The following is a 25374-nucleotide window of genomic DNA, read 5'->3' as shown; positions in this document are numbered from 1 at the left end:
AGGGATGCAGCACATTCCCCTTCGCATTTCAGGGCGGTGCCTTTTTCCTTAATAGTTGAGGTGTACTGAGGTCCCGGGTATGGGCTTGGGAATGGGGCGTCATGCAGGCCATTGCAGTCACTCAGTCACTCAGCTCAAATGTGGCTTTATTGGAAAGTGTGTGCGGTGAGGGCTTTTGCCGGCTTGCCTGAAAGGACCTGAGGGCAGCATCGGCATTAAGCTGGGGGTTGGGCAGCCACAATGTTTACACTTCTGTAGCCTTTGATGTCCTGGATCTGGGTGCAGCTGAGGTGCACGGTTAGCCTCTTGGTCCCTGCCTGTGTGGGAGTGAAGGGGATGGGCACGTGCAGGCTGCTGCTGGGCTGCACAGTGTCACACCTGAAAGGCAAGAGAGGGTCATTCAGATGGTGCAGCTGTTCTGCAAAGCTTGGCACCTTCTGGCAGAGAATTAGGGGGGCTGCTCCAAGGAGAGGGGCGGGACTGTCCTCGCTGCTGCACATGGTGGAGAAGTGTCCCTGTGAGTAAGGCTCGGCTCAGCTCCTGCTATCCCGGCAGCTGGAGAGGTAGCTCCTGATGGCACCGCAGCAGTTTGCACAGCTTCGCTCACCTGCCTGGAGCCACCTTCTCATGCTGACATGTCTGTCTAGTCCCTGTCCTTGGCCCCTTGCTTCTACCCTTGGGCTCCTGCCTCCTCTCACTGACTGGGGCCTGCGGCTGTGGCTGTTCCACAAACACCGTGGGTGGGGTTGTCCGGCAGCTTCTCATTCTCGTTTTCTCTTTGGTCCAATGGGAGTGGAACCATGGCATCATCTCTGGCTAGTGGACGGGAGGCGATGGGGCCCACCACGGTGGTGCCAGTGATGCCAGCCGCAATGCTCATTCACTTTGGGGTGCTATGAAACAACAGTAGGTGCCACCTCTGCAACACGGTGGCCTTTACCCTGGTTCGGGCCTATTCCGAAGCTTTGAAAGCAGGCTACTGTGCTTGGCAGGGGCAGGGGCAGGCTGCCCTTACCTGTATATCCTTTCTCTGTAGATGAGTCCTCTCCCTGTCACTGATAGCACACACTGCTCCAGGGGCTCAGGCAGGGGGTTCTGGAGGCTGATCTCTGCCGTGGTTGGCTGGTACTGCATCACGCTCTGGGGGAGCTGTGGAGAGGAGACAATGAGCTGGGACTGGGAAGTTGCATGAGAACCTTCCATGGGCTCTGGTGCCCGAGATTGCTGCCCCCCTGGACTGGCAAGTCCTCCATTTGGGCTCCTCTTGCAGCCCCTGCACTTCCCACTGCTCATTGTCTCCCGCACTCTCGCAGGCAGGTGAGCGGGGCGTGCATGGGGTAGCTGTGCGCAGGGCAGCCCTGCCTCCTCCCTCCCCCTGGGCCCATTTTGGAGTAGTGCTGGGGGGAAGAGAGCATGCTCCCAGCACTGGTGCCTGCTGCAGTAGGCAAGCAACAGCTGCATTAGTCCAAACCTTGATGGCAAGTTGGGGCTTGCAGATGCTGATTTCTTCCTGTGCAAAGTGCACACTCAGGGTGTCCACGTCCTTTAGCAGAGCACTCAGCATCAGGTGGCCGTCTCCCAGCGCACTCTTGTACTGCAAGTAGGGCACCTGGGCAGATAGGGTTTTCTCTGGAACAGAGTCACAAAATGCAGGTGAGAGTCAGTGATGAGGTGTGTCTGGCCTCAGCCTGGAGTCTGCTGGAAGTGTTACCAGCCCAGCATGTGCTGGTGCTAAACGTGCTTTTTATGCTTGCCACAGGGCGGGGGCTGGAGCTGTGCTGGCTGCACACACATGGAACCATCCTTACCTTCATTATCTCTGAGAGTGAACTGAAGCTCTTCCTTCCAGAGCTGTGTAATGGGGGTGCCATCGTACCGCAAAGTCTGCACCCCCAGCACCAGGTAGACGGCTCTCTCCCCACCACTCCAGTTAGCCGCTGTCACGGCTAGCTGGATGTCCTGTCCCAGCAGCACGGAGCTCTCGGGCTGAATGCAGACGAAGAGCAGAAGAGCCAGGTCTTTGATGGCAGGAAGAAGGGTGTTGGGATCTGTCTCTCTGCCGCTAGCTCCCTCCAGTTCGTTTGTCTTCTTGTGGACTCTCTCAAGCACCTCTCTTGCCTGAGGAGACCCTGCCACATTACAAAAACAGTTTTCTGCTCCGTGGTGTCACTGGGCAGGTGCAGTACAATGCATCTCCCAGACCGGTGGACACCACTGTCTCCGTCTCCTTGCAACAGGAGGCTCCTGAATCCCTGAGGGCAGGTGGGCAGCCCATCAAGACCCTGTTGCAGGTTCCTCAGGCAGGAGGTGGCTGCCAGAGTCCCCCATCCCCAGCCCTACCTTCGGGAAACTTGTAGAGGTGCGTGAGGTCCTGGCAGCGATCGCAGCTCATTGCCTTGGTGCTGATGCTGTTGCCCAAGTAGCGGGCACCGCTGGCTGCCCGCTGGAACCTGCCATCAGGCCGCTGCACCCAGACACGGTGCTCCGCGTTCAGGGCCGCAAAGAGAGGCGCGACGTCAGGGTCCAGCTCCAGGATGCCGTCCCTGATGGCACGCACCGGGGTCGGCCCACAGCTGGATGGGCCTGTGGGGAGGAGCGTGCAGGTTGGCCGTGGGCAGGGGAGGGGGCCGGCAGCGGCCCTTTTTTTCTGCTGGCCCCGAGCCTCTCTGGGTTCTTACCTCCGCTCTTCTCCTGGGGGGTGGCATCCAAAACCTGCCACCCATCATAGCCTGGGGGCAGGTCCGGCCGCGCCATCCAGCACTCGTTCCACGCATGGAAGCTCCTGCAGGAGACGAGGGCACCCGCTTGCACTGGGGGGCTGCGCTGAGGCTCAGGGGCCCCCCCAGCCACACCAATGGCCCTTCCTGCTGCATCACCCCAGAGGTTGGGGAGGGGGGCAGGCTGGATTCACCCCTGGGCCTCAGTCTGGGGCACCAGTGCCTTGGGGCAGGGCTCTGGGCTGACCCGGCGCTGCTGTCCCTGCACCCTCGAGCGCGAGCTGGGCTTCCTCACCAGATGCTGGCCTTGCCGTTGCACGCAACCTTGTCCCCGCTCTCGCTGTAGTACTCGTCCACACTTAGGTGGCCACCCGTGTTGTGGGCCCACGTGAAGCTGGTGACGACACGGGTGGGAATTCCCAGGCACCTCAGCACTGTGCGGAGAGAAGAGGAAGAGCCGTGAGGCGCAAGTCACCTGCCCTCCCCTCTGGCCATGGAGCGGGTCCCCTGGGAGGGCACCAGGCCTCTTGCTCCGTGTCGGCAAGAAGCATCGTTCCTTCAGAAAAGGCGGGGGAGGATCTGCGCCCCCCCTCCCTGCCACAGCCGGGACTCGGCATTGTGATCTGAGCCCGTGCGGATACAGGCCAGGGGTGCGTGGCTGCGGACCCGCCTGCTGCGGCGCTGCGTGGCCCTTTGCAGGAGGCTGAGAGAAGGGCCTGGGCTGGTTCAGGAGCCGGGGCCCGCACAGAGGCGCTGCTGGGGCCTGCTCTAGCCCCAAGCAGCTGCGGTACCTGAGCATGCGACGGCCGCAAACACCCAGCACTGCCCGTACCGCACGGGCTGGCACCGTTCTGCTGCCCACTGCCGCAGGATGGGGGCACTGCCCAGCCACTGGGTGGGGGGTGTCCCGTCACGGCATTCGGCAGTCCAGCCTCCGGTCAGGACCCTTCTGAGCTCGTTGCAGTTCAGCTTCCCAGGAAAAGGAGACGGGAGAGTTGAGCAGTGACCGCCGCCCGGGCCCCAGCGCGGTGTCTCGCCCGGCTGCTGCTGCTGCTGGCCTCTGCGCAGCGCTGGGTGGGAGCTGGGAAGGGGAGGTGGCAGCTCCCGGCAGGCTGCGGTGCCGGCGCTTGTGGCGTGGGATGCCGCCTGGCCCGGCAGCGCGGGTGGTGTGGGGGCCCCGGGGCAGAGGAGGGCCAGGGGCAGGGCAGGAAACGGAGCTGTTGGCGGACGTGCTTCTTGGCTTGTGCTATGGCAGCAAATTGGGCACCCCCGGATTCTGGGCCTTCCTCCACCTTTGGGTCTCGCCCACGAGGGAAGCGTGACCCACCCCACCCCGCTCTCCTTACCATGGCCCCGACCAGGCGACAGACATGCACGGGGTCACCGCGCTTGGAGCGGTCTGTGTCCTGCTGCCAGTGTGCGCCCACGTCCAGCAGCTTGAAGCAGATGTCAACAATGTCCTCCTCAAACTGAAACGAGAGCAGGACCCCTCGTGGGGAGGCACGTGGACCCACCACCAGGCTGCTTGGCCCGGCCCGGCCCCCCGCTGACAGGTCAGAGCCCGTACTCCAAGAACCGCGATGCAGGGACTGGGGCCGGCGGAGCGACCGCTCTGGGCTGCAGCATCTCCCGCCTGAGGGCGCAGGCCCAGGCAGCTCGTGCTAGGAGCCGTCCGGGAGCTCGCTCCAGGCTAGCGCGAGGAGAGCGGTGTGCTCTGGGCAGGGAGCACGAGCCTACCGCCCCTGGCTTGCTGCATAGCCGGGCAGTCCGTTCCTTGCCTCATGCTTTGGTTTCCCCTTCTGTAGAATGGGGCTATCGCTGCTGAGCTGTAGGCAGAGCTTTGTGAGGGACTGACGGGGGCTTGCAAGAGCTGGCATGTATCCTCGTGTCTCCTAGCAGACCCCAGTGACTGCCCGACAACCACACTGTACTCGGGGCGACAGGCTGCGGTGGGCCCCTCCCTGCATTTGGGGTCCTTGCCCCCAGGCCCTGGCAGGTCTGTGCAGCCTGTGGGAAAGAGATCTCCCCGTCCAGTGTGACTGGAGGGTGAGGCCCAGACTGCCTGTGCGAGGTGTCCTGGGCCGGGGGCGGGGTGGGCCCAGGGTCTGGCTCACCTGGCTGAAGTCCCAGGGCTGCACCTGGATCGTGCTCTCGGTGCCCCAGTAGATGCTGCCGTCCTGGTTCAGGACACACTCCTGCCGCTGCGCCTCGTTGGGCAGGAAGACGCTGTCATCTAGGACAAAAAATGTGGGAGGAGGTGCTCACCACCCCCAAGTGAGGAGGAGCGAAGGTCTAGCAGCCAGCAATGCCCCCCGCCCCTGCCGGGCGCGGGTCGGGGCAGTGCCACCAGTGCTGGGAGGGCAGGAGGTGGTTGCTTGCAGCTCTTGTCCCTGCTTGCAGGACCTGCCCGCCCCGGCTTCGGCACCAGCTGGCACCTGTCCCTGCCGCTCGGTCTCGTGCCGGAGGAAGGGCCTCTGGCATCTCCCCTGTACCCCAGGCAGCCGACTGATAAGGCTGAGCTAAAGGAAACACTACTGCTCTGCCAAACTCCCTCGGCAGGGGCGCTCAGAGCTGCTGTTGCGACGTGGCTGGCCCAGCGTGCCCCTCTGGCTGCCCACCTACCTCGGCACCAGGGGTTGAAGAGCAGCGTGAAGGTCCCCAGCGGGTGCTCTGTGGCCCGCTGCGTGCCGCGGATGCGCAGCAGCAGGGTGTAGCGCCCGACGGCGGCACTGGCTGGGCTGGTCACGGAGAGGCTCCAGGAGAGCGAGTCACGCTCCTGGACGGCTGCGCTCCACCCGCTGCGGTCCCCCAGGCTGGAGACGGGGAACTGCACGTGGGTGCCGTCTGCTTTGGACGGCCGGGGCCCTGCAGCCGGAGACGCAGCGGGTCAGGTGCAGGCCAGGCCAGGCCCATCTGTTCCCAGCACTGATCGGGACCCTGACGGTGCAGAGTTGGGCCCCGGGTCCCCAGTGGTACCTCCCACTGCTGTCACCCACGGCCCAGCCCAGCTGCTGGTTGCCCTCTTTGTGCATGTGTCTGGCATGTCTCTGGCTGCAGTGGCTCCTGTGCTCCCCAGGGCCCTGCCCTCCGCTTTCCTCCTCCCGCGGGGTTGCTAATGCCGAGTGCTGTCGCCCACATTCAATGATTTTGAGACAAGGGCATGACCAGGCTGGCCCAGGCCTGAGGTCCAGGGGCTGTGCCACCTCCTGTCTCGGACAGTGGTGAGGAATGTAGGCAGATAAGGGGTGATCTGCCCCACAAGGGTTGGGGCTGCTGCCTGCAGCTGGGCAGATTGGCTGCAAAAGCCCCCGCCGGCACAGGCCCTGGGGTCTCTGCGCCAGTCCCCAGGTGCTGGAGGCGAGCGTCTTGGCAAGGCAGCCAGTCTTGATTGAAAGGTGGCAAGTGCTGAGCATTCAGCCGTCCTGGCCCATGGTGTCTGCTGGGTGTTACCTGTCTGCACGACCAGGGAGACCCTCTTCAGCTGCTGCAGGTAGTTTTGAACCTCTGCTGCAAAGCGCAGAGTGATGGCAAACGGCTGTCCCCGGCGCACCACCAGCCGCTCGGTGCTGATGGCTGCGGTGCGGTGCACTCCATTGTTCGCTGGCGCTTGCAGGTCACACTTGGCGATGTGCAGGGCTGCAGAGCAAGAGGAGGTGCATGCAGGAAAGTCAGGGCAGCAGGTGCTGGGAGCTGCCTCCCTCGGGGGTCACAACTGACCCTGCGCCTCTTCCCTGCAGCTCCTGCCCTCCAAGTCCCTGACACTACTGATGCCTCCGACCTCCCTGATGCCAGGGCAGGACAGTCCAGCGAGCAGGGGCTGCCTGAGCCACACTGCCTGGCGCCGTGCCCTTGAGGTCGGTGCGGGGAGAAGGCAGCAGCCCCTTCCTCTGGCTGCAGTCCTGGAGCAAGCCCATGTTGCCCTGTTGCTGAGGATGTAGACAGCAAGCCCCCTTGCTGAGGATGTAGACAGCAAGCTGTGTGCTCCCGGGTGTGGCTTGGGGGGCCAGAGGATTGCTGTTGCGTCCCCCTCCCAGCTTCTGTGCCTCTTGCACCTGTCCATGCTTGCTGGTGACGCTCCGACCAGCAGCAGCTCCGGGGGGCTTCCGTCCCCCCTGCATTTGCTGGCCCCTAAGGACCCTTGTGTCCTCGCAGGGCTGGCCCTCCCCTGTCCACGGCAGAGCTGAGTGCGTCCCAGAGGCCTCGCAAGCAATTGGTCCCCCACTGCCGAGGCCTTGCCTTGCTCACCTTGGCCCATGTCTGATCCCCCGGCTCTGGCCTGCGGGAGCTCCCTCCCTGGATGTCGCCCCTCTTCCTGTTCTTGCTGGGGAATGACAGGGCTTGTCTGCAGACCTAGTTATGCTGTCTGTTTGCACTGTGTCTTTTGGGGTGGGGCAGGACTTGTCTCCTCTCATGGCCCCTTATCCTGCCGGCTGGCTGTGCAGAAGCCAGAGGGATTCCTTTATCTATCCGCCCATGCGTGTGCGTCTATGGGGTGGAGGGGGCGCAGGGGCAGCCTGGCTGGAGGAGCTGTGCAGCAGGGGAGGGAGAGCATGGGAGTTCGCACGTGTAAGACCTGGGGCTCTATTTGCACCACTTGAGCTTTTTCCAGCAGTTGGAAAACTGACCAAGGGGCTTCTCAGGATATTAGTCCTTGCAGGCAGGAGGGAGGGGAGCAAGGCCAAACAAGGAGCTGGCAGCCAGCGTCTCCAGACATTCTGCCCTGCATCTCTCGCACGCGGCTCTGGGCTTTGTCTGAAGTGCATGTGTGCGGCAGGGGTACCGGGTGCTTGCTAGAGACAGGCAGAGCTTGGCAGCCGACCTGCTTCCTTGGCTGTGAGCGGGGCAAGGCGCAGTGCAAGGCTTGTTGTGGAAGTGGGGGAGCACAGCCTGAGTGGGGAGGAAGCTGCCTGGAGGACTCTGGCAATGCCCCAGCCATGGCTGTCACCACGCTTTAGGTCGGCCCAGGGGTGTTTGCAGCAGGGAGGGCAGGTGAGGACGGAGCGGTGCGTATTGCCAGGGCCCTGCCACGGAGCGCAAGAGCTCCTTTACGCTGGTGAGGACACCCAGCATCTCCCACCTGCGCCCCTGCAAGCGCTTCATCTCCGTAACTGGGGACGGGACCTCTGTTAAGTGACTGTGGAGACATTTCTCTGCCTGGGGGAGCTCAGGACGGGTCCTCAGACAGAGCATGTAATCCCTGCCCTCCCCGGGGCAGGAGCAGATGCTGGATCCAGGGCTGCTTCTCGCGTCCCTTCCTTCTTGATACCACCTTGCCTCCTGCCCCCGTTTGCTCTGTGCCCTTCGTACCAGCCAAGTCTGAGCAGAGCACACGTCCACCCCAAGAGCGCTCAAGGGGGCTGCGGGGACCGAGTTACCAGCTAGGGCTGAGCTGTGCCAGGCCTGCCTGCCTGCCTGGCATAGCCCTGATGTGGAGGAAGCCAGGTAACAACCACAGAGAATAACAGAGTTGCAGTTTTATTGTTAACCTGAGAAGACAGCGGCTCTCCCTGGGGTGCCGCCCCACTGGCAGGTGGGTGGGACAGGACCTGGGCTCCGGCAGGGCTGTGCCTGGTGCTGAGGGGGCTCTGTTCAGGACCAGTGCCCCTCGTGCTCCAGTAGCTGCCGTCCACAGCAGTTTCTCTCTGCATTCAGAAACTGAGCTCTGTCCTTGTGAACTTCTTCCCAGGGTGTGCAGAAGGCTGTGATCATGCAGTGTTTAAAATCTTGTATTTGGAGCTACTATGAGAGTGGTGTGACCTTTGATGTCCTTGAACTTGTTGCTCTTGAAGTTGACTTGCAGCTGCCTTTGGCCCGTCTTGAAGGGGATGATTTGGAAAGTGATGTTGGACCTTTCCTGGGCTCTGAGGACTCCTATGCTAAATGAGGGAAATGACAGGGAGTTCAATGTATGGCACTGACCTCCCTCTCCCCAGCCCTGCTCTCACCTCCTGACCCGCTGGCACCTCTGCCCCTGCTCGTGGGGCTTTCCCAGACCCTCTCCTGGGAGACCGTCTTGCTGCTGGGTTGGGCTCCGTCTCCTCTCTGGAGACTGACTTCCCACAGGCAGTAAGGATTTGTCTGTGCCCTGGGAGGGCAGGTCCTATGGCTCAGCTCAGCGTGGCCCATGTACTTACTCAAGTCTGAGCTGCTCCTTGAGCAGGCCGCTGCCCTCCATGGTCAGGACGCAGTCCCTGGCTGGCTCATGCAGGGGGTTGGTGATCTCAACCTCAAGGGCAAACGGGCGGTTCACCACTATGGGTGACAAGACCTGAGCAGAGAAACCAGAATGAGAGGAGGAGGAAGGCAGCAGCCTGTCTGACAATGGCGGGAGTGGGTGCTACAGAGCAAGAGTGATGTCTAGTGCAGCCCCGGCCTCGCCAGACCCTTCCTGGCACCCCCCAGTGGTACCTCCCACTGCTGTCACCCACGGCCCAGCCCAGCTGCTGGTTGCCCTCTTTGTGCATGTGTCTGGCATGTCTCTGGCTGCAGTGGCTCCTGTGCTCCCCGGGGCCCTGCCCTCCGCTTTCCTCCTCCCGCGGGGTTGCTAATGCCGAGTGCTGTCGCCCACATTCAATGATTTTGAGACAAGGGCATGACCAGGCTGGCCCAGGCCTGAGGTCCAGGGGCTGTGCCACCTCCTGGCTCGGACAGTGGTGAGGAATGTAGGCAGATAAGGGGTGATCTGCCCCACAAGGGTTGGGGCTGCTGCCTGCAGCTGGGCAGATTGGCTGCAAAAGCCCCCGGCGGCACAGGCCCTGGGGTCTCTGCGCCAGTCCCCAGGTGCTGGAGGCGAGCGTCTTGGCAAGGCAGCCAGTCTTGATTGCTGGACCCCCGCTGAGCCAACACAGCAGAGAAGCAGGTGTCTGGACTGTGCTCAGACCTGCTTGGCTGGCTGATGTCCTTACAGCAGGCTGGGTGCTCCAGGGGGGCCTATTCAGGCTGGATGGGGGCACTGGCAGGAGGCATTTGGGGCTCTGTAGAAGTGTCACCTAGGACTGGGTGTCAGGGACTACACACCTAATCACAGCTCTGCCACTAGTGCCTCGTCCCTGGCTTTCAATGGCTCCCAGCTCTTCCAGTTGGAAGATGGGGCCCGTGGAGGGAACAAATAGGTACAGCACGCTGGAGACTGTAAGTGCCAACAGCGACTGTAAGTGCCAACAGGCAGGGAGGCCACGCCTGTCGCGCTGGACAGCATGTGAGCTCTTCCCCTGCCCTGGGGCAGAAGGAGGTGTCTGGGGCTGCGTTTACATAAGGGCAGCTGTGTCCCGTGTAGTGCCTCTGCCTTCAAGGCCTCTGGGCACAAAGAGCTCCCTTTGCGAGAGGCGTTGGTCCCCCTCACCCTGCCCTGCATTGCACTGGGTGTCGGTCCCTGAGGGACGGAGCTAGCTACATGTGCTTGCCATACATTGATGAGGATAGCGGGGTAAGCCAGGGTGATGATCCTTTCCACCAGCAGCTTTTCCCAGGTGGAGTTCTCCTCCCCAACAACGCTCACTCGCACCAGCCTGTCTTGGGACAGGTGTCTCCCATACTGGGTGTAGGAGATTGTCCATGGGATGACCTTCTCTGCAAATGGAACAGACCTTCACAGAACGGCGAGCTGCAAACACCGGCTTCATCACTGCCACCCGCACAGGGTCCCCTCCACCCCACAGGCCCCCAGAGCCCAGCCAGGATGGAAATACCTTCTTTGGGACGGAAAGGGATGTACAGGGTGTTCTGCCAGAACGGAGGCAGGGGAGTGCCGTCATGCAGCACAGACCCGGTGCTGATGCTCAGCTTCAAGTCCTTGTGCTCGAAAGCCAAATTCTCAGCCAGCAGGACCAGGCTGAGGTCCTGGCCAACCTCGGGGGACTTGGCCAGTTTCAACCTCAGGCAGGTGTGCACCTTGCTCGGAGCCTCCTGGCCATGACGCTCAGCTGGGCTGGATACGTCCAGGGAGGCCCTCAGTCCTGGCAGAAACCTGCTAGCCTGGGGCTCTGCTGTGCTGGGCCCTTGCGCCTTTCTGTGCTGAGCCCTAGCAAGAGCCTTTGCAAACACCTGCCTTTCCTCCTGGGAGCCTGTTGTGAAAGAGAAACTGCCTTGGTGTTTTGCTGTCCATAAATCCAGCAGAGCTGGCGTGCAGTACTAACCAACCTCAGTAGAGAGGCAGAAGAAGCCCGGCCTGGACTGGAAAACTCTGGAGACCCCACAGGCTTTCTCCCTGCAGGAGATGCCCTGCCCTCCATCATCTGATGCCTTCCCAGCCCAGACGCTCGGCATGCAGGCTGGTTGTTTTGTACCGCTCCTGGATGCCCCCCAGGTGCCGTGGCTGATGGAGATGCAGTGGGGCTGGGTGCCTCTGTACCTTCCCTGTACTTGTAGCTGTCAGTGATGTCCTTGCGCTCATCTCTCCCAATGCTCTTGGTGCTGATGTGGTTCCCAACACAGCGAGAATCGCAGAGAAGTTTCTCTTTCCTTGCACCATAGATCAGCCAGACAACGCGGTCCGCATTCACCATTGAGAACACAAAGGGAGTGTCATAGGAAAGGTGCAAGTCTCCTTCTTTGATGGCTTTGACTGGGGCAGGACCACAACAGTAGAGCCCTGGTGAGAGGAAGGAGGATTAGCAAGGTGAGCCAGGCCCACGAGGGCCAGAGGGAGTGGGCCCTGGAATAACTGCAGCCAAATAGAGACTGGGCAGATGGAGGAATGACTGATGGGGCTGCAGGACTGTAGGGAAGGGCCTGGGGCTGAAGATGAGCCAACAGTGCGCTCCTGTTGTGCAAAACAAAGCCAACAACGTACTGGGTTGAATTAACAGGAGTGTTGCTTGCAAGGGAAGTGATTCTTCCACTCTTGTCTGGCAGTGGTAAGGCCTCCCCTGGAGTAACTGTGTGCAGTTTTGAGCCCTGCACTTCAAGAAGGATGTGGACAGATTGGAAAGAGTCCAGTGGAGAGTGCTACAAATGATTAGAGGCCTCGGAAACATGACTTGTGAGGCAGGGCTGAAAGAACTAGGGTTATTTAATAATAAGGGTTATCTAATCTGGAGAGGAGAAGAATGAGCTGGGCTTTGGTAACAGTCTTCAAATCCCTGAAGGGCAAGCACGGAGAGGATGGAGATGGGCTTTTCTCTGTGGCCACAGGAGAGGACTAGGAGCAATGGCTTCAAGCCGAAGATGAGGAGGAACTTTCTGGCTGTGGGGGTGGTCAGGCACTGGTGCAGGCTGCCCAGAGCGGGGTTTCAAGCTCAGGTTGGACACCTCATTGCCTGGGATGGTTTAGTCAGGGCTGCTCCTGCCTTGAGAAGGGGGCTGAACTAGGTGTGACCTTGTGAGGTTCCTTGCAGCCCGACTTCCCTACGATGCTATCACTTTACCATTGCTGGTTCCTGAGGTGTTGCGTCCAGCACCTGCCACGCGGCGTAGCCTGGGGGCAGGTCCCTCCGTGCCATCCAGCACTCGTTCCAGATGTGGAAGTTCCTGCAGGAGGAAACAGTCGCAAGGGTTTGCTTTGGGACAGTCTGTCCGCAGTGCAGCATGCGACCCTCGTGGGGCAGGGAAACTGTCCTAGAAGCAGCTGGTGCGTGGGGTCAGGGAGCTGCCGCCTCCTGACTTGTGGAGCAGGCGGCGTGAAGGTGTGGCAGGGACGAGGTGGTGTGAGACGTCGCCTGCACGTGGCAGGGGCCAGTTAGACCCACCTGACCCGGGGGTGGCTCAAGTGTGTCAGCCCAGGGCCTGAGCTGGGCAGGGAGTCCAGCCGTGGGGCAGGGGACCCTAGCTCAGGGCCGCAGTGGGGCTCCTGGGTGACATCTGAGCTGGGATAAGCAACTCGGGTGGCCCGGAGAAGGGACTAGGGGACGGAGGAGGTCCCGGGTGGCCCAGAAAGGAGAGAGGGGCCACTGGGCCTGGAGGTCTGGAGCCTAGGAGGGGCGAGTGCCAGCAGGGTCAGGGAGCCCGGAGGTCTCGCTGGCCCAGGAGCGGGGCCAGGGCCCAGAGAGGGGCTGGGGCTGAGGAAGGCCATAGCCAGAGACTGGTGGGACCAGGGGAGCCCTGGGTCTCACTGGCCTAGGAGCAGGGCCAGGGGCCACAGACTAGAGGTCACAGCCGGAGGCCAAGGAGCCCATAGTCCGAGAGAGGAGAGGCCTGGGCAGGAAACTTGTAGCCCAGGACAGCTGGACTGAGTATCATCTGTGAGGCACGGGCATTGTGTAAGGGTAGTTACCCTAAGGCGATGGGCACAGACATCTGTGGTCATGAGAGGAGATCTGATGTGGGAAGCCCTGGGGCAGCCTCCTTTTTCTGCAGGTAGCATTTCCCCGAGGCGCAGCAGGTGAGGCGAGGGCGAGAGCGCCCAAAGAGAGACAGACTGGACGGGCTGAGGGAGCTCCAGGGGCCTCACGGTCACCCCTGGAGTTGAGCCGTTACAGCAGGTCAGGTCAAGCCAGGTGCCGGGGAATAGAGCAACTGCCGCAGGCCTGGTGCGTGCTCCCCCAGGCACCGTCTGCAGCCAGCTTTCGCTGCTGCTCTGAAGGACTTCTGCCGTTCTGGACGCGTCTCTGAGTCGCAGCGGCCAGAGGGGCTGAGCGGGGAAGGGCATGGACCTTCCAGCACCGGGAGGGGAGCGGAGGGCAGACCCACCCTGCAGCTGGACCCGGGACCAGGGCAGGGGCAAGTCTCACCAGATGCTGTCCTTGCTCTCCGTGGCAAGGATGTGGCCCATGGTATTGTAGTACTCATCGATGACCAGGTTTCCATCTTTCTCATGGCCTGACTCAAAGTTGGTTACAACACGTGTCGGGACCCCCAGACATCTCATCACTATAGAGAGGCAAGGGTTGGGACAGACTACTGCGTGGGCTAGTGCTGGACCCTGTGGCCTGGGACCCAGCCAGTCGTGGGCCCTGGCTAGGAGGGTCACAGCCCTAGCACAGAGCACAGAGGGACCGGACCGACTCTCCCCTTGGCTGTGTGTGAACCAGTCCGGATGTCTGTATAAATCCCACCCAGCGCACAGCTATGGTTCGAGCCCTTCTCCTCCTCTGATCCCACAGCCACATCCCCTGGGGGACAGCGCTACTCTCCTCAGCTCCTCACGTGTTCCCGGGTCTCTGTCTGTGGCGAGTGGATGGCCACGGGTATGAAAGGCAGTGCCTCTGCTAGGAGCGGAGCAGCTCGTGTGTCTGGCAGACGTTAGCAGAAATATGCCCCTCAGGCTGTGGCATCTAGAGCCCCAGGCTCCGCAGCCCTTGCTGTCTCTCCTCCAGTTCTTACTGAAGAATTGCAGCTTTGAAAGGAAGTTCCATTTTTCCCTATTCAAAGGATGTTTTTGGTGGGTGTGGGATTCGCAGGTCTGCAGCCTGAAGCTCTCACAGTCCCCAGCCTGGGCACCGGGCTGCAGCTTGCAAACAGCCCCCTTAATGTGCTGCGACGCCACTGGGGAGAAGGCTGTTTGGTCTCCATGACTTGCTTAGTGCCTGGCCTCTCAGCTGACGTGACCAGCTCATCTCAGAGGACAGAAGTCTTTGCAAGTGGACAAATGGCCCAGGGATATGCTTGTCTCTGCCAGCTGGGCTGTTAGGTTGCCATTTTACGCGTCTGGGTGTTTCCTTCTCATTCTCACCAAGGTAATCCCCTGCGTCAGCATTAACTCTGACAGTGCCACAATGTCACGCAGGCCCTCTGCCCTCACCTGTGCACATCGCCGCTGCGAAGACCCAGCACTGCCCGTATTTCACCGGCTGGGCTCCTGTGGCGTCCCACTGCCGCAGGATGGCCACGCTGCCGGTCCACTCGCATGGGCAGATGCCGCCAGAGTAGTCTTCGCTCCAGTTCCCAAGCAGGACCCCGCTGTCATCATTGCTGTTGATCTGGAAGGAAGTGGGAACTGAAACGGCAGCAGAGGTGGGTGCACGGTGATCTCAGCAGGGCGCAGAGGTGATTTCAGCCTATTGCAGCAATGGCCCGGTTGGCAGGACTTGGCAGGGGTTGAAGGGACAAGGGGCACTCGCTGAAGGCAGCAGAAAGACCCGGCCTGTGTTTCTGCACGAGAACGGTGGGGGTGCAAGTGGGTACGGTTCGGTTTGCTCCTACCATCGCGCTCACCACCCGGCTGATGTAGACGGGGCTGTTGCGTAAGGAACAGTCCTTGACAGGGTCGTGCTGGAAGTTTAAGCTCCTGTCCAGCAGCCTCAGGCAGATGTCCACAACGCCCTCCTCGAACTGCGAAAGGGGCTGGAGAAGCACCTTAGCGCCGTGTCCAGCTGGCTGTGAAGTGTGCCCTGTGCACTTGCGGGGTTGAGTGAGGCCTGCTTCACACTTAGTGATAATGAGGCCTGTCTTCCCCGTCTCTCCATGTCATGACTCAAACCTCAGGGGCAGGAAGACCTTTGCTAAGCACAAGTGCAGTTGGTCTCCCCTAAGGGGAGAGTGGTCCAGCCACTGGCAGCTGATTAACTGCTGCTTACCAGGCCTATGGGAGGACCGCCGAATGAATGTGGGAAGAGGGAGAAAGCTGCTGGGCAGGAGCTGGAGATGCCTTGGCTGAAGCCTAGAGCGGGCTGGAGCGGAGGCGCTGTAGGGCGGGGGGAGGCTGCTCCCGGGGCGGGGGGGGGGGGGATAAGAGCCGAAGTCTGGTTGAGAGCTTTGTACAAAACTGCAGAAAGTCCCAGCAGGTGTGAGACTCCTCGTTCCCTGCAAGTCCTGGATGCCACGCTGCCTGGGACCCGGGTAGGAAGGGCTCGTGGGCACCGAGCTGTGTGTGTGGGCGCGGGGGGATGTTCTGCACCAAGCAGCACTGGAGGGAAAGGCAGTGTGGAGGGGAAACCGAGTCAGGCCTTGTTGGGATAGACAGGAAGGTGGGTCCCATGCCCCAGAGACTGCTGGAAAGGACGGTCTTACCTGCCCGTAGTTCCAGGGACATGGATGGATCCAGTTCTTGTTTCCCTGGTATATGAAGCCATAGTCATTCACTACATACTCCTGCCTTGCTGTCTCGCTTGCCAGATACACGTCGTCAGCTGAAAAATGGGAGCACAACTTGGAGTGCAGCCCCCCATTGCAGGGCTGCACTCACAAGGCTGCTTGAACAGGCCTTGATCCCAGGGCACGGGGCTATTGCAGGGAATCTGCTCACACTTGGGCTGCCTGGAGGGGAGACAACACCACTGCGGTAACCCCATATTCTCAGCACTGCACGGGGTGAGCGTTCACATCAATCCCTTGCTAGGTTTGGACGGCTCTCGTGTGAGCCACGTTTGTGCCAGGCGAAGAAGAGGCCCTCCTCAGCCGGGGATAAGCACCGACGAGTTGTTTCGGACGCGGTCCCCAGCCCGGCTGGGGCAGCCAGCTGAAGCACGTGCTGTTACCTGGGGTTTGAGGCTCGGGCCCAGCAGAGGGGTGGGGTGCAGGGGCTGGACATGCAGGAACATCCGTGCAGAACAGGTTGTGGCTGAGAGTCCTCCCTCTGGAGAGGGGCTGCCTGGGCTTGTAGCAGCGCGGCACATAAAGGGAAGTGAGACCAAACCAGGAAGAAGACGCCTACCTGGGCACCATGCGTTGAGAGCAGGGTGAATTCCCAGAGCCGGTAGGAGGTGGCCTGGCCCGTGCCAGAGTCAACACGAGCCTGCAGCAGGTAGCGGCCGATGACTGCGTTGGCTGGAGCAGACAGTGTGATTTCCACGCAGCTGGGGCTGGTGTGTGCGCAGACTGCCCTCCAGCTGCTTGTGGGGCCAGATCTAGTCACAGGGAATACAGCTCGCGTTCCCGATGATTTCTCAGCATTTGGCCCTGAGGGGAGAGAGGGGATCACTGAGTGTCAGTAACAGAAACAGGATCAGGTGCCTTCTCTTGGGCTGGACTTCTGTGCAGAGGCAGGAGGATCCTTTACCTCCACGAGGGTCGTTTCTCGCTGCGAAGGGAAGGCTCCTGGCTCATTGGTGTGTGCAGGGACCATCCCTGTTCTTACCTGTCTCTACGATAAGCAGGATGGTGTCTACCCCGGGCTGGTAGCCCCGGCCGTGGAAGCGCAAGGTGATGGTGAAAGGCTGCCCCCGCCGCACCACCGGGTGCTTGGTGCTCATCTCTGCTGTTTGGTGTTGCAGGTTGTTTTTATAGCACTGGAAGTCAGTGAACCCAACCTGCCGTCCTAGGGCCAGGGGAAAGCGGGGTCTCTTCAGTCCCACTGAACCAGCCACATTCAGTGCCACAAATCCCTATTTGCTTCCTAGAATCTGATCTAGCCCTGCCCTGCTGTAGCGTGTGGACACTAGTCTTTTGCATGAAACCGTCCTTGAAGCAGGGCCTGCAACCCAAGGACTAAGGTCCCGTCTATCCTGCTGGGGACCCCACAGGCATCAGGTCAACCTGCCATAGGAATGAATGGGGGGGACCTGTAGCCTGCCAGGGGCTCCCCAGACACCAGGTCAGCCTGCCATAGGCATGCATGGGAATAACCCCTGTAGTCTGCAGGACACCCTGGCACCCTGGTTGAGAATGACTGGTCTAACAAGAGCTAGCTGCCTCACGCATGACTTCCCTTCCTTGACAGGTCTATGTTTGCTAGGAATGATTTTGAACTGAACGTGATTTCACAGAGTTGCTGGCAGCCTCTTCTCACCCTTCTGATTTGCCTGTGCCAGCAACCTGTGGGTCAGGCTGATGGAGAAGTGGCTAAATGTTCCACCAGAAGTGCCAAGGGCTCCTGCAGTCCCAAAGAAGCTGATTACTTGTGCTAAGTGATCCTTCCTGGAATCTGTAGCAGTGACATTAGGCTTCAGACTCAGCCTCCTGCTAAGATGAATGGGGTAGGTCAGGTCTCACTCAGCTCTTGTGTCAAGCTGAGTGCAGACAAAGGCGCAGGCACCTTCCCACCCCCTCTCCATGGCCCATCAGGAGAAATGCCCCCAGCACCCCGTCCCGGCCCTGCTCAAAACACTGCCTGGGCACGAGCATGAAGCACACTTCTCACTAATTCGCTGCAAAGGACTCAGGTTATGAAGGTTTTGGCCTTACTTTGTACCTCGAAAAGTAGTGAGCTAGAGCAGACAAGGTTTTTTGGGTAGAGGTGAACTAGAGCAGCATTTGGCCAGTCATGTTTTACATTAACTGCTGTAGTAAGAAGCCCCCTTATAAAGCGCAGTAGGTCAGCCCCAACCTCTGCTGTTGTGCTATTGCAAGCCCTTTCTGAGAATAGCAGCAGGGGCATCGCGGCTGTCTGCCCTGGGTAGAAGCCAGGACAGCAAAGAGAAAGCACGTGAATCTGGCCAGATCATGCGGATAGAGCCGGGAACGGTTCCTCCTTACTCAGAAAGATCCAGGTATCCACTCCTCTAGCCTCTCCTGTGCAGTCTCTTCCCCATCAGACTCTTGTGGAGCTCCCTTGTCCCTGTGCGCTCCCCACTCCCTGCACCACGCGGCTGCTCGGGCTCCCACAGCAACTCCCAGCCTCACCTGTGGCCATGATCTCTCGTCCTCTCTCCGCAGCACCGCGGGGCTGGCTGTACTGCACTTTGGTGCACGCTGCTCTGCACTCCAGAGGCTCCGACAGGGCAGCTGTGCCTGTCCCCTTTCTGCATGCCAGTTGGGTTGCTCACTGTCACAGAGGGCTGGCACCATTCCTCTTTTCGCTCTTGGGAGGGGGAGGCGTGGCAGCTGAAGGAGCAAGCCCAGCTCCCTGGGGCAAGGGAGCTCTCCTGGGCAGGGGAGGTCCCTCTGGTAAAGGCAGATAAAGAAAACTGCCAAGTTTCAGGGCTTCAATACAGCCAGGGTTCTCCTCTGCCAGCCTGGTTCACAAGCAGCATTTAGCACCCTCGTTGTGCAGCTGTGAAGAGGAAAATGACCTGTAGGAAGTGTTTAGCTCATCTTGTGAAGTGCTGCCAGCAGCTTTACCCCCTTTCTACAGGGAAATAGTCCAGACGCTGCTGTGCAGAGAAGGCAAAGACCTGCCCCAGGGAGTCTGATTGCATTTCATCTGCTGGGCTTCATGCCGGTCTCCAAGGCTGGCCAGTGGCCATTGCTGAAAACTGTGACTTGCATTGAAAGGGAGCATGGCAGTGAGGCCACATTGGAATGAAACCCTGGGGCCACAGGAAGAAGACGTTGTGTTGGGTGTCCCCAAAACAACTTATGTACATCGAGGGCAGGCCCAGAAAATAGACTAGCAATGTATTTCAGCCCACCTGTGCCTGCGCCTCCTCTTCCTGCTCCAGGACACGGGGTTGTGCCCACGGCGTTGGTGCTGCTAGCAGGTGCCAGAGACTGGTGAAAGGGGGAGAGGTCAGGCTCTCGTTAGGCCATATCATGTCTTCCAGGAAGATGTCTCCCCTTCTTTTCTCCCCTTCCTCTCCCTGCATCCCTGCTGCAGCCTCTCCTGGTCGTTCCCTCTTTGAAAGCGCGTACCTGGGAGATTCCCCCTCTCCTTCCAGCTCTGGCTTCTGACAGCCCTTGCCTTCACCTCTCCTGCCTCAGGAAGGGCAAACTTCTTCTCCTGCCCCGGGACCTTCACTGCTCTGCTCCTGCTTGCTCCTCGCTCCCTGCTCCCCCTTCCCTTTACTTTTCTTACAGGCTGGCTTTGTCTCCCTCCCCTCTCCTGACTCTGGGCCTTTTCTCTGTGCTGCCCATGTGCTGGCGACAGCTGACAGCTCCCTTCTTGTCTCGAGGCCCCTTGTGTTCTTGGTGAATGTTGGTTAGAAAAAGTCAGTGCCCCAGACTGAGCTCTGTGCTACGTGCGGCCATTTGTTCTGTTGGAATGGAAGCCCTTTGGGGCAGGGACTTAGCTTCCTCCCTGGCAGATTAGGTAGCGTGCCGAGCCTTGTGCCCTCTGGCAACATACTAAGTGCTTACTAGGATTAGAAAACACACATTATCTCCCTGCACATCAGAGGCCTGGAAATATCTTGGCAGCAGTGCCTCTGAGCAAGTGCACAGCTACAGAGATGAGACGCAGTCACGAGGAATGAGGCTCTCTGCTGCCCCCCCCTTCATACTGCAGCCCTGTTACAAACACCTAACTTCCCTGCCAGTAGGGGATATCCGGTGGACTTGCCAAGAATGGCATATTGTGAACCTTTAATCTGCAAAAGATCCTTCGGGGGATGGAAGAAAGGATCTGAAGAAAGCCTGCACATGGTGATGCACAGTGAACAGGTTGGAGCCAAACATGTCTTGTGCAGAAGGCTTGGAAGAAACGTTCTCCCCCACCCCCTTTATGGGAGATTGCTACAGGGTGACTGCATGTTCCCATGAGCAAAAGGAGGATGGGAGGCCTGGCTAGAGCCTGGGGGAGGGCGGTGGAGGAGAAGGATGCTGTAGAAGGAAAGACTGGTCCTTGGGATGGAGGATTGCTTGGGCGGCTTGGGATCTGGTTGTGATTTGGCAGGGTGGACTTTTCATGCCTTGGCTGGAGAGCAGGGCCACCTCAGCAGCCCAGGCTTCAGACGGTTGTATCTTCCCACTGGAGCGGGGGAAGCTGAGCTGTGAGCTCAAAAGAGCGCGGTGGATGTGTCCGAAGCCAGGCAGGGCAGGTGCCTGTTAGACACGTTGGGGAAGGAACGTCCATCTTATTCTTTACTAGGAGAAGCCCTGGCTATGTCTGCTGCAGCCAGGCTGCGGGCAGCCTCACCGAGCGGTAGGGGAGGATAGCTGTTTGACGTAAAGGCAAAAACTTCTGGCGTGAAGACAGAATCAGGAAATTGTGATTTTAAATAAAACCAAATGTCATTCAACTTCTGACAACCCTGAGAGCTGGCAGCTCTGTGCATTGCCTCCGGCAAACAGCTGCAGCGAAAGCTGGGCAGTTGCCCCATCGCCCTGCCCTAGTTACACCATTGGACGTGGGTAGCGCAGAGGCAGGAGAGATGGGAGCAGAGCTTTACCTTAGGACAGTTTGTAAGGTGCTTTTTCTTTGAAACCATGGAACCAGCTCTGCTAGCAGTGGTGTCAAGGTCCCCTAAAGAAGCAAGGCTAAGGCCTGGGAGAAGCGGCAGGCTGACCGCTCCGGGAGCTTGTTACTGCGGCGGTCCAAAGAGATCCCGTGTACCTGAAGGAGCCAGTGCCTTGCATCGGGGACCTTGCTCCTGTTGGCAAGAGCCCCAGAACAGCTGCCCTAGAGCTAGAGATCGTCCAGCGCTGGGTCCATCAGTGCCTGCACCCCTGAGTCTGCCCTCAGGGATGAGTCGAATTACGTTCTGCTCGTCGGTGTGGTTGAAAGACGAGCCCTGGGCGTTGTGCAGAATGAGCAAACCCCGCTCGACCTGTTGGCATAGTGCTTTGTGCTCCTTCTTTTTCAGCCTCTTCTCCATTTGCTGTGGCATAAGCCCTGCCTTCTTCCTTTGAAATCTCCAGTAACCAGGTTAGGAGGCTACCTCCACCCCCAGTCCCCTGCCTGTGCCCCGTCATGCTGCTTTCCCCAGGGGAGTAGGGTGACTCCTTCTTAGAGAGCCCCGTTGCAGTCTTGGCTCAAGCCCCAGCTCTATCTGACCCGAGCTCCTCATCGAGCAGGCTGCGCCACTCCCCTCCTAGCCAAGTCCCGTTTTGCTCGGAGGCTGAAGCAGGGGGTCAGAGGAGTTGTGCTCTTACTTCATGCTCGGTCATGGTTTGGTAATGAAAAGGGCCCTGCCCAAGCTGCTCCCAGGAGCACGTGGCATCATTCAGACATGAGTCATTAGGGCCGCAGAGACGGCTGACAATCCGGGGGTGAGAATGAAGAGCTGGATGGGGCTTGAAAGAGCTCAGAAATAGATACTGGGTCCTTTCTGATTCCAGTTCCCTTAGGGGCGACTGGAACCCAGGGGAAGCTGAAACAGCACGAGGCTTTCATGCGCTCTGGGCTTTTTGTAGTGTCTGGGCAAGGCGAAGCAGATCTTGAGGCTGTACAAAACACAGGGCCCTAGCGAGGTGCTAGTGCAATTGAACCGTAGCTGTAGTTACTGATCCAGGCTCCTCCATCCCCCTGGATGAGCTATAGCTTGGCATGTTGGGCACCTCCCTGATCTTTGCTCCGGTCCCCACCAATTCCAGCAAGGATTTCATAGATTTCATAGACATTAGGGCTGGAAGGGACCTCGAAGATCATCAAATCCAGCCCCCTGCCCCAGGGGCAGGAAGTCAGCTGGGGTCAAAGGACCCCAGCAAGATAAGCATCCAAGCGTTTCTTGGATGAGTCCGGAGTAGGTGCCTGCACCACACCTGGAGGGAGTCTATTCCAGTTCTTGGGGGCTTGGACAGTAAAGAAATTTTTTCTTATGTCCAGCCTAAAACGGTCTTGGAGGAGTTTATGACCGTTGGTCCTTGTTTTTCCTTGGGGCGCTCTGGTGAACAGACGTTCTCCCAGATCCTGGTGCACATCCCTGATGTCCTTATAAGCAGCCACCAGGTCCCCCCTGAGCCTGCGCTTTTCCAGGCTGAAGAGTCCCATGGCTCTCAGCCTCTCGTCATAAGGCCTGTTCTCCTGCCCTCTGATCATGCGCGTGGCTCCTCTGCACTCTCCCGAGCTTCTCGACATCCTTCTTGAACTGTGGAGCCCAGACCTGGACGCAGTACTCCAGCTGCGGCCTCACCAAGGCCGAGTCCAGCGAAAGGATGACATCCTGAGATTTACTTGAGAAGCATCAATGGATGCAGGCCAGAGTTTTGCTCGCTTTACCAGCTGTGACATCGCATTGGTGGCTCATGTTCATCCTGTGGTCAGTTATGATCCCCAAGTCTCTTTCATCAGTGGTGCTAGCAAACGTAGCACTGCCGAGCTTATAAGTATGCTGCAGGGCTTTTTTCCCGGCAGAAGGATTGTGCTTCCAGAGGCTAATTCTTTGAGGTCAGCCATAAGAGAGAAACTTCTCTCTAAAAGCCTCCAGCATGAAAAATGCACTCTAAGCTCTGACATAAATTGCTTTACTTGTTCCTGAAGTCCAAGCTGTCTGGGAACGCACCATGCAGCATGGTCCCTGCCTGCTCCAGCCAGCAATGAATTTAGATTCCTTGTAGAAAACACCTGCCTTGAAACCAGGTGTGGTGATCCTCAGCGTCCCGTGAATGCCGCTTGTTCTGGTAATGGGGCGCCTGATCCCTTAGGAGCCCTCCTTGAGGAGAAACTGCCTTGCGGTGTGACGGCCGAGTCAGGCAGCCTGGTGAAGTTCTTAGCCCATCACCAAAATCTCTTGCTGAAGCAAAATGAGTTCATCTCCACTCAAATGTGTCTTTGTTTTGACAGCAGTCAGCCTCACCAACCCATTCTTTTGCCTTTCACCTGAAGGAAAAGAAATTCAGTGCACATAATGTCAAAAGGCATTGACTGTGTGATAAGTAGCTAGATTGAAAAAAGCAAAATTCACTGCATTCAGAAGTGATGATTCCAGCAATAACTTTAAATCTGCCCACTTGTGCACACCCAGTAGATAGACAGGCCTCAAATAATGTGAACAAGAGCTGTGAGGACAACATGTCGTCCTCCAAGCAACCTTGATGTGAACTTCCTGGGTGTGGTGGTTTTTAATGCCACCTATGCTGCTGCTTGAATGCAGGATTTGGGGATTGTTTCTGTGCAGGAAGGGTGTTGCTCTGGTTTGTAGCCTTCCAGGCTCTCATGCCATTCCATGGTGTGTGGGTCTCAAAAGCAGGGCTATCAAACTCACTAGGCCCTGCAGGCCAGAGGAGTGATGTGGGGCCGGCTCAGGCTTATAGCCTGGCCCCACGTGCCTCATGCAGCGTGCAACCCAACCCAGCCTCATGCACCGCATTGCAGTGTGCGCTCCATATTGCCCCCATGTGCCTCATGTAACACGTGCCCCAGACCGGCCCCGTGCAATGCCTGCATCAGGCACCCTCCCAGACACGCCTGTGTGCCACATGCAGTATGCACCCTGGACTGGCCCCATGCTCCTCATACCCCGGCTGGCCACAGCACTGCACACACCAGCCCTGGCTCTTCGTGCCTTTGTGCAGCATACATTGGACTGGCCCCACAAGTGCAGCATATGGAGCCAGGGCCAGTGTGTGCTGCATGCGTCACGCAGACTGGTCCAGGGCATGTTGTGTATGGGTCCAGTCCGAGGCCCCGGGCAGCTCCGCGGGAAGGCTGGATCTTGGACATCCCTGCTCTAAAGGATGACTGCTGCTCGTGGACTGGCAGAGCAGCCTGATAGCGAGGGTTCTTCCTGTTAGCACGTACCTGGACACAGCCTGCTCCAGGGAAGGTCTCCCCACCCTGGATTTCCTTTCATCTGGACAGGTGGAACGGTGGGGGAGAAAAAAGAAAATTCTCTGTACTCAGCTCCTCTAACGGTCACGTGCCTCTTGCTCCTATATCTTCCATACCGTTTTCATGCTTCTAGCACATGACTGGCAGGAGGTGGGGCAGGGTGGCACTTTGGAGACTAACTGGAGCAGAGGGATTTCTGTAGCCAGCCATTGCCTGCATCAGATGCTTATCTATGAAAGCCCCTGCCTCTCTGGACTAGTCAGTCTCAAGGTGCTGCCCTGCCCTGCTGTCCGTCTGACTTCAGGCCAGCACCACTAATCCCTCTCTCGCATGTGCTTACATCCTTTGGGCTTGTCTGAATTAAAAGGGGGCGCAGCAGTCACTGTGACAACTGATTCTAGTGGGATGTGCGCTAGGGGAGCAACAGGCTTGGGTTTTTTTAGTTACAGCTCAGCACACAGGTATCACGACTAGGTAAGTGAGCACGTGCATTCAGTTTGTAGTCACACAACTTCTGTGCATCCTCCTAGCAACTGTCTGTACATGCAGATTAGATGGGCAGTATTATATACATAAGCACGTGCAATACATGAGCAAATTATATACATGAGCACATGCAATTAGGCAGCAAACCATCTGGACAAGCACAGTCCAGTTGCACCACCTCCCCCTGTGGCTGAGGGCTACGCAGCTCGGCAGTGCCATCTCTTGGTGCAACTGGCCAGCTGCACGAATGAAGCGAAACCGTGGCTGGAGAACCACAAACCGTCCCTCTGAACTACGGAGTGGAGACTGGTGTGGGCTCGATCGCAGCAGGCCTTGGCACTGCAGCCCTGAACATTGCAGCGCCTAATGTCTAGGCGCCTTGCCGGGGAGCGTAATTCACAGCCACGTCCGAGTAATGTCTGTGCCATTGTACGGGCACTTGGGACCCCGGCTGGGTCCTTGTCGCAATCATAAAATGCTCTTGGATGGAGCTGCCACTTCCTTGGCCTTGCCCTGGTTCCTTCACCCCCCACTGCAGACTAGAGCACTGGTGGGGTGACTTCTTGCCTCCCCCCACACCCCACAATCCAGGGGCACTGGATGTGGGGTCACTTGTCTGTCAGTGCCTAAGGGCATCTCCTCCACCCCAGACTCCCCATCCCAGTGCATTTTAATAAAGGTGTCTGCACACCTGCTCAGTAGCTAGCTGTCTTGGAAACGAGGCCTGGCCTCATTAGTGGGGCTTATGCCTGGGAAACAGGAATCTAGGTGTGGGAATTGCAGAAACCAGCCTGGTGACTGGGGAGCTTCCTAGGCCAGCCAGCAGGGAAGGCTGAGCTGAGGTTCGCCCTCCTCACCTAAAATTAGGGGCCTAGCACTCTTAGGATTCACAGCCATAAACCTTGTTGTGGGGGTGTTCCTCGTTACACCCAACAACCCAGTTATTAGAGCGTTCTCATGGGAGGGAGGAGACCCTGGCCCAGACCGCTCATC

General features: G+C 59.0%; 2 protein-coding genes across 2 annotated transcripts; both read right to left on the bottom strand.

Annotated features, from left to right (window-relative positions):
• Positions 1-129: 129 nt before the first annotated feature.
• EPB42 (erythrocyte membrane protein band 4.2) lies at positions 130-7074 on the bottom strand. The gene is made up of 13 exons (XM_006271454.4): positions 6963-7074; positions 6168-6353; positions 5340-5582; positions 4832-4950; positions 4064-4186; positions 3509-3686; positions 3013-3151; positions 2679-2782; positions 2341-2583; positions 1809-2129; positions 1472-1629; positions 1016-1149; positions 130-378 (listed from the first exon to the last, which is right to left on the bottom strand). Exons 1-13 carry the CDS (start codon positions 6970-6972, stop codon positions 216-218), a joined length of 2121 nt encoding a protein of 706 aa, XP_006271516.2. The 5' UTR covers positions 6973-7074; the 3' UTR covers positions 130-215.
• Positions 7075-8173: 1099 nt separating this feature from the next.
• LOC102566325 (protein-glutamine gamma-glutamyltransferase 5) lies at positions 8174-16783 on the bottom strand. Its single transcript, XM_059713052.1, is given in 13 exon segments — positions 8174-8593; positions 8852-8985; positions 10126-10286; positions 10406-10780; positions 11068-11317; positions 12092-12185; positions 13385-13523; positions 14395-14572; positions 14796-14924; positions 15603-15721; positions 16246-16263; positions 16266-16490; positions 16669-16783. Coding segments are annotated over 13 exon segments (2097 nt in total). The 3' UTR covers positions 8174-8433.
• Between the last annotated feature and the right edge of the window lie 8591 nt (positions 16784-25374).

The sequence above is a fragment of the Alligator mississippiensis genome, chromosome 9 (assembly GCF_030867095.1).
Source record: "Alligator mississippiensis isolate rAllMis1 chromosome 9, rAllMis1, whole genome shotgun sequence".
Lineage (NCBI taxonomy): Eukaryota > Metazoa > Chordata > Crocodylia > Alligatoridae > Alligator > Alligator mississippiensis.
The sequence above is the reverse complement of the archived record's forward strand: the minus strand, read 5'-3'. Positions and strand labels throughout refer to the sequence as shown.

Bases quoted from the DNA above. Each gene is read 5' to 3' on its own strand.
- EPB42 (XM_006271454.4), bottom strand. The intron at 2,783-3,012 runs GTGAGGAAGCCC...CGTCTCCTGCAG, and splicing joins AACGGCAAGGCCAGCATCTG to GAGCTTCCATGCGTGGAACG. The intron at 2,584-2,678 runs GTAAGAACCCAG...TCCTCCCCACAG, and splicing joins CCCCCAGGAGAAGAGCGGAG to GCCCATCCAGCTGTGGGCCG.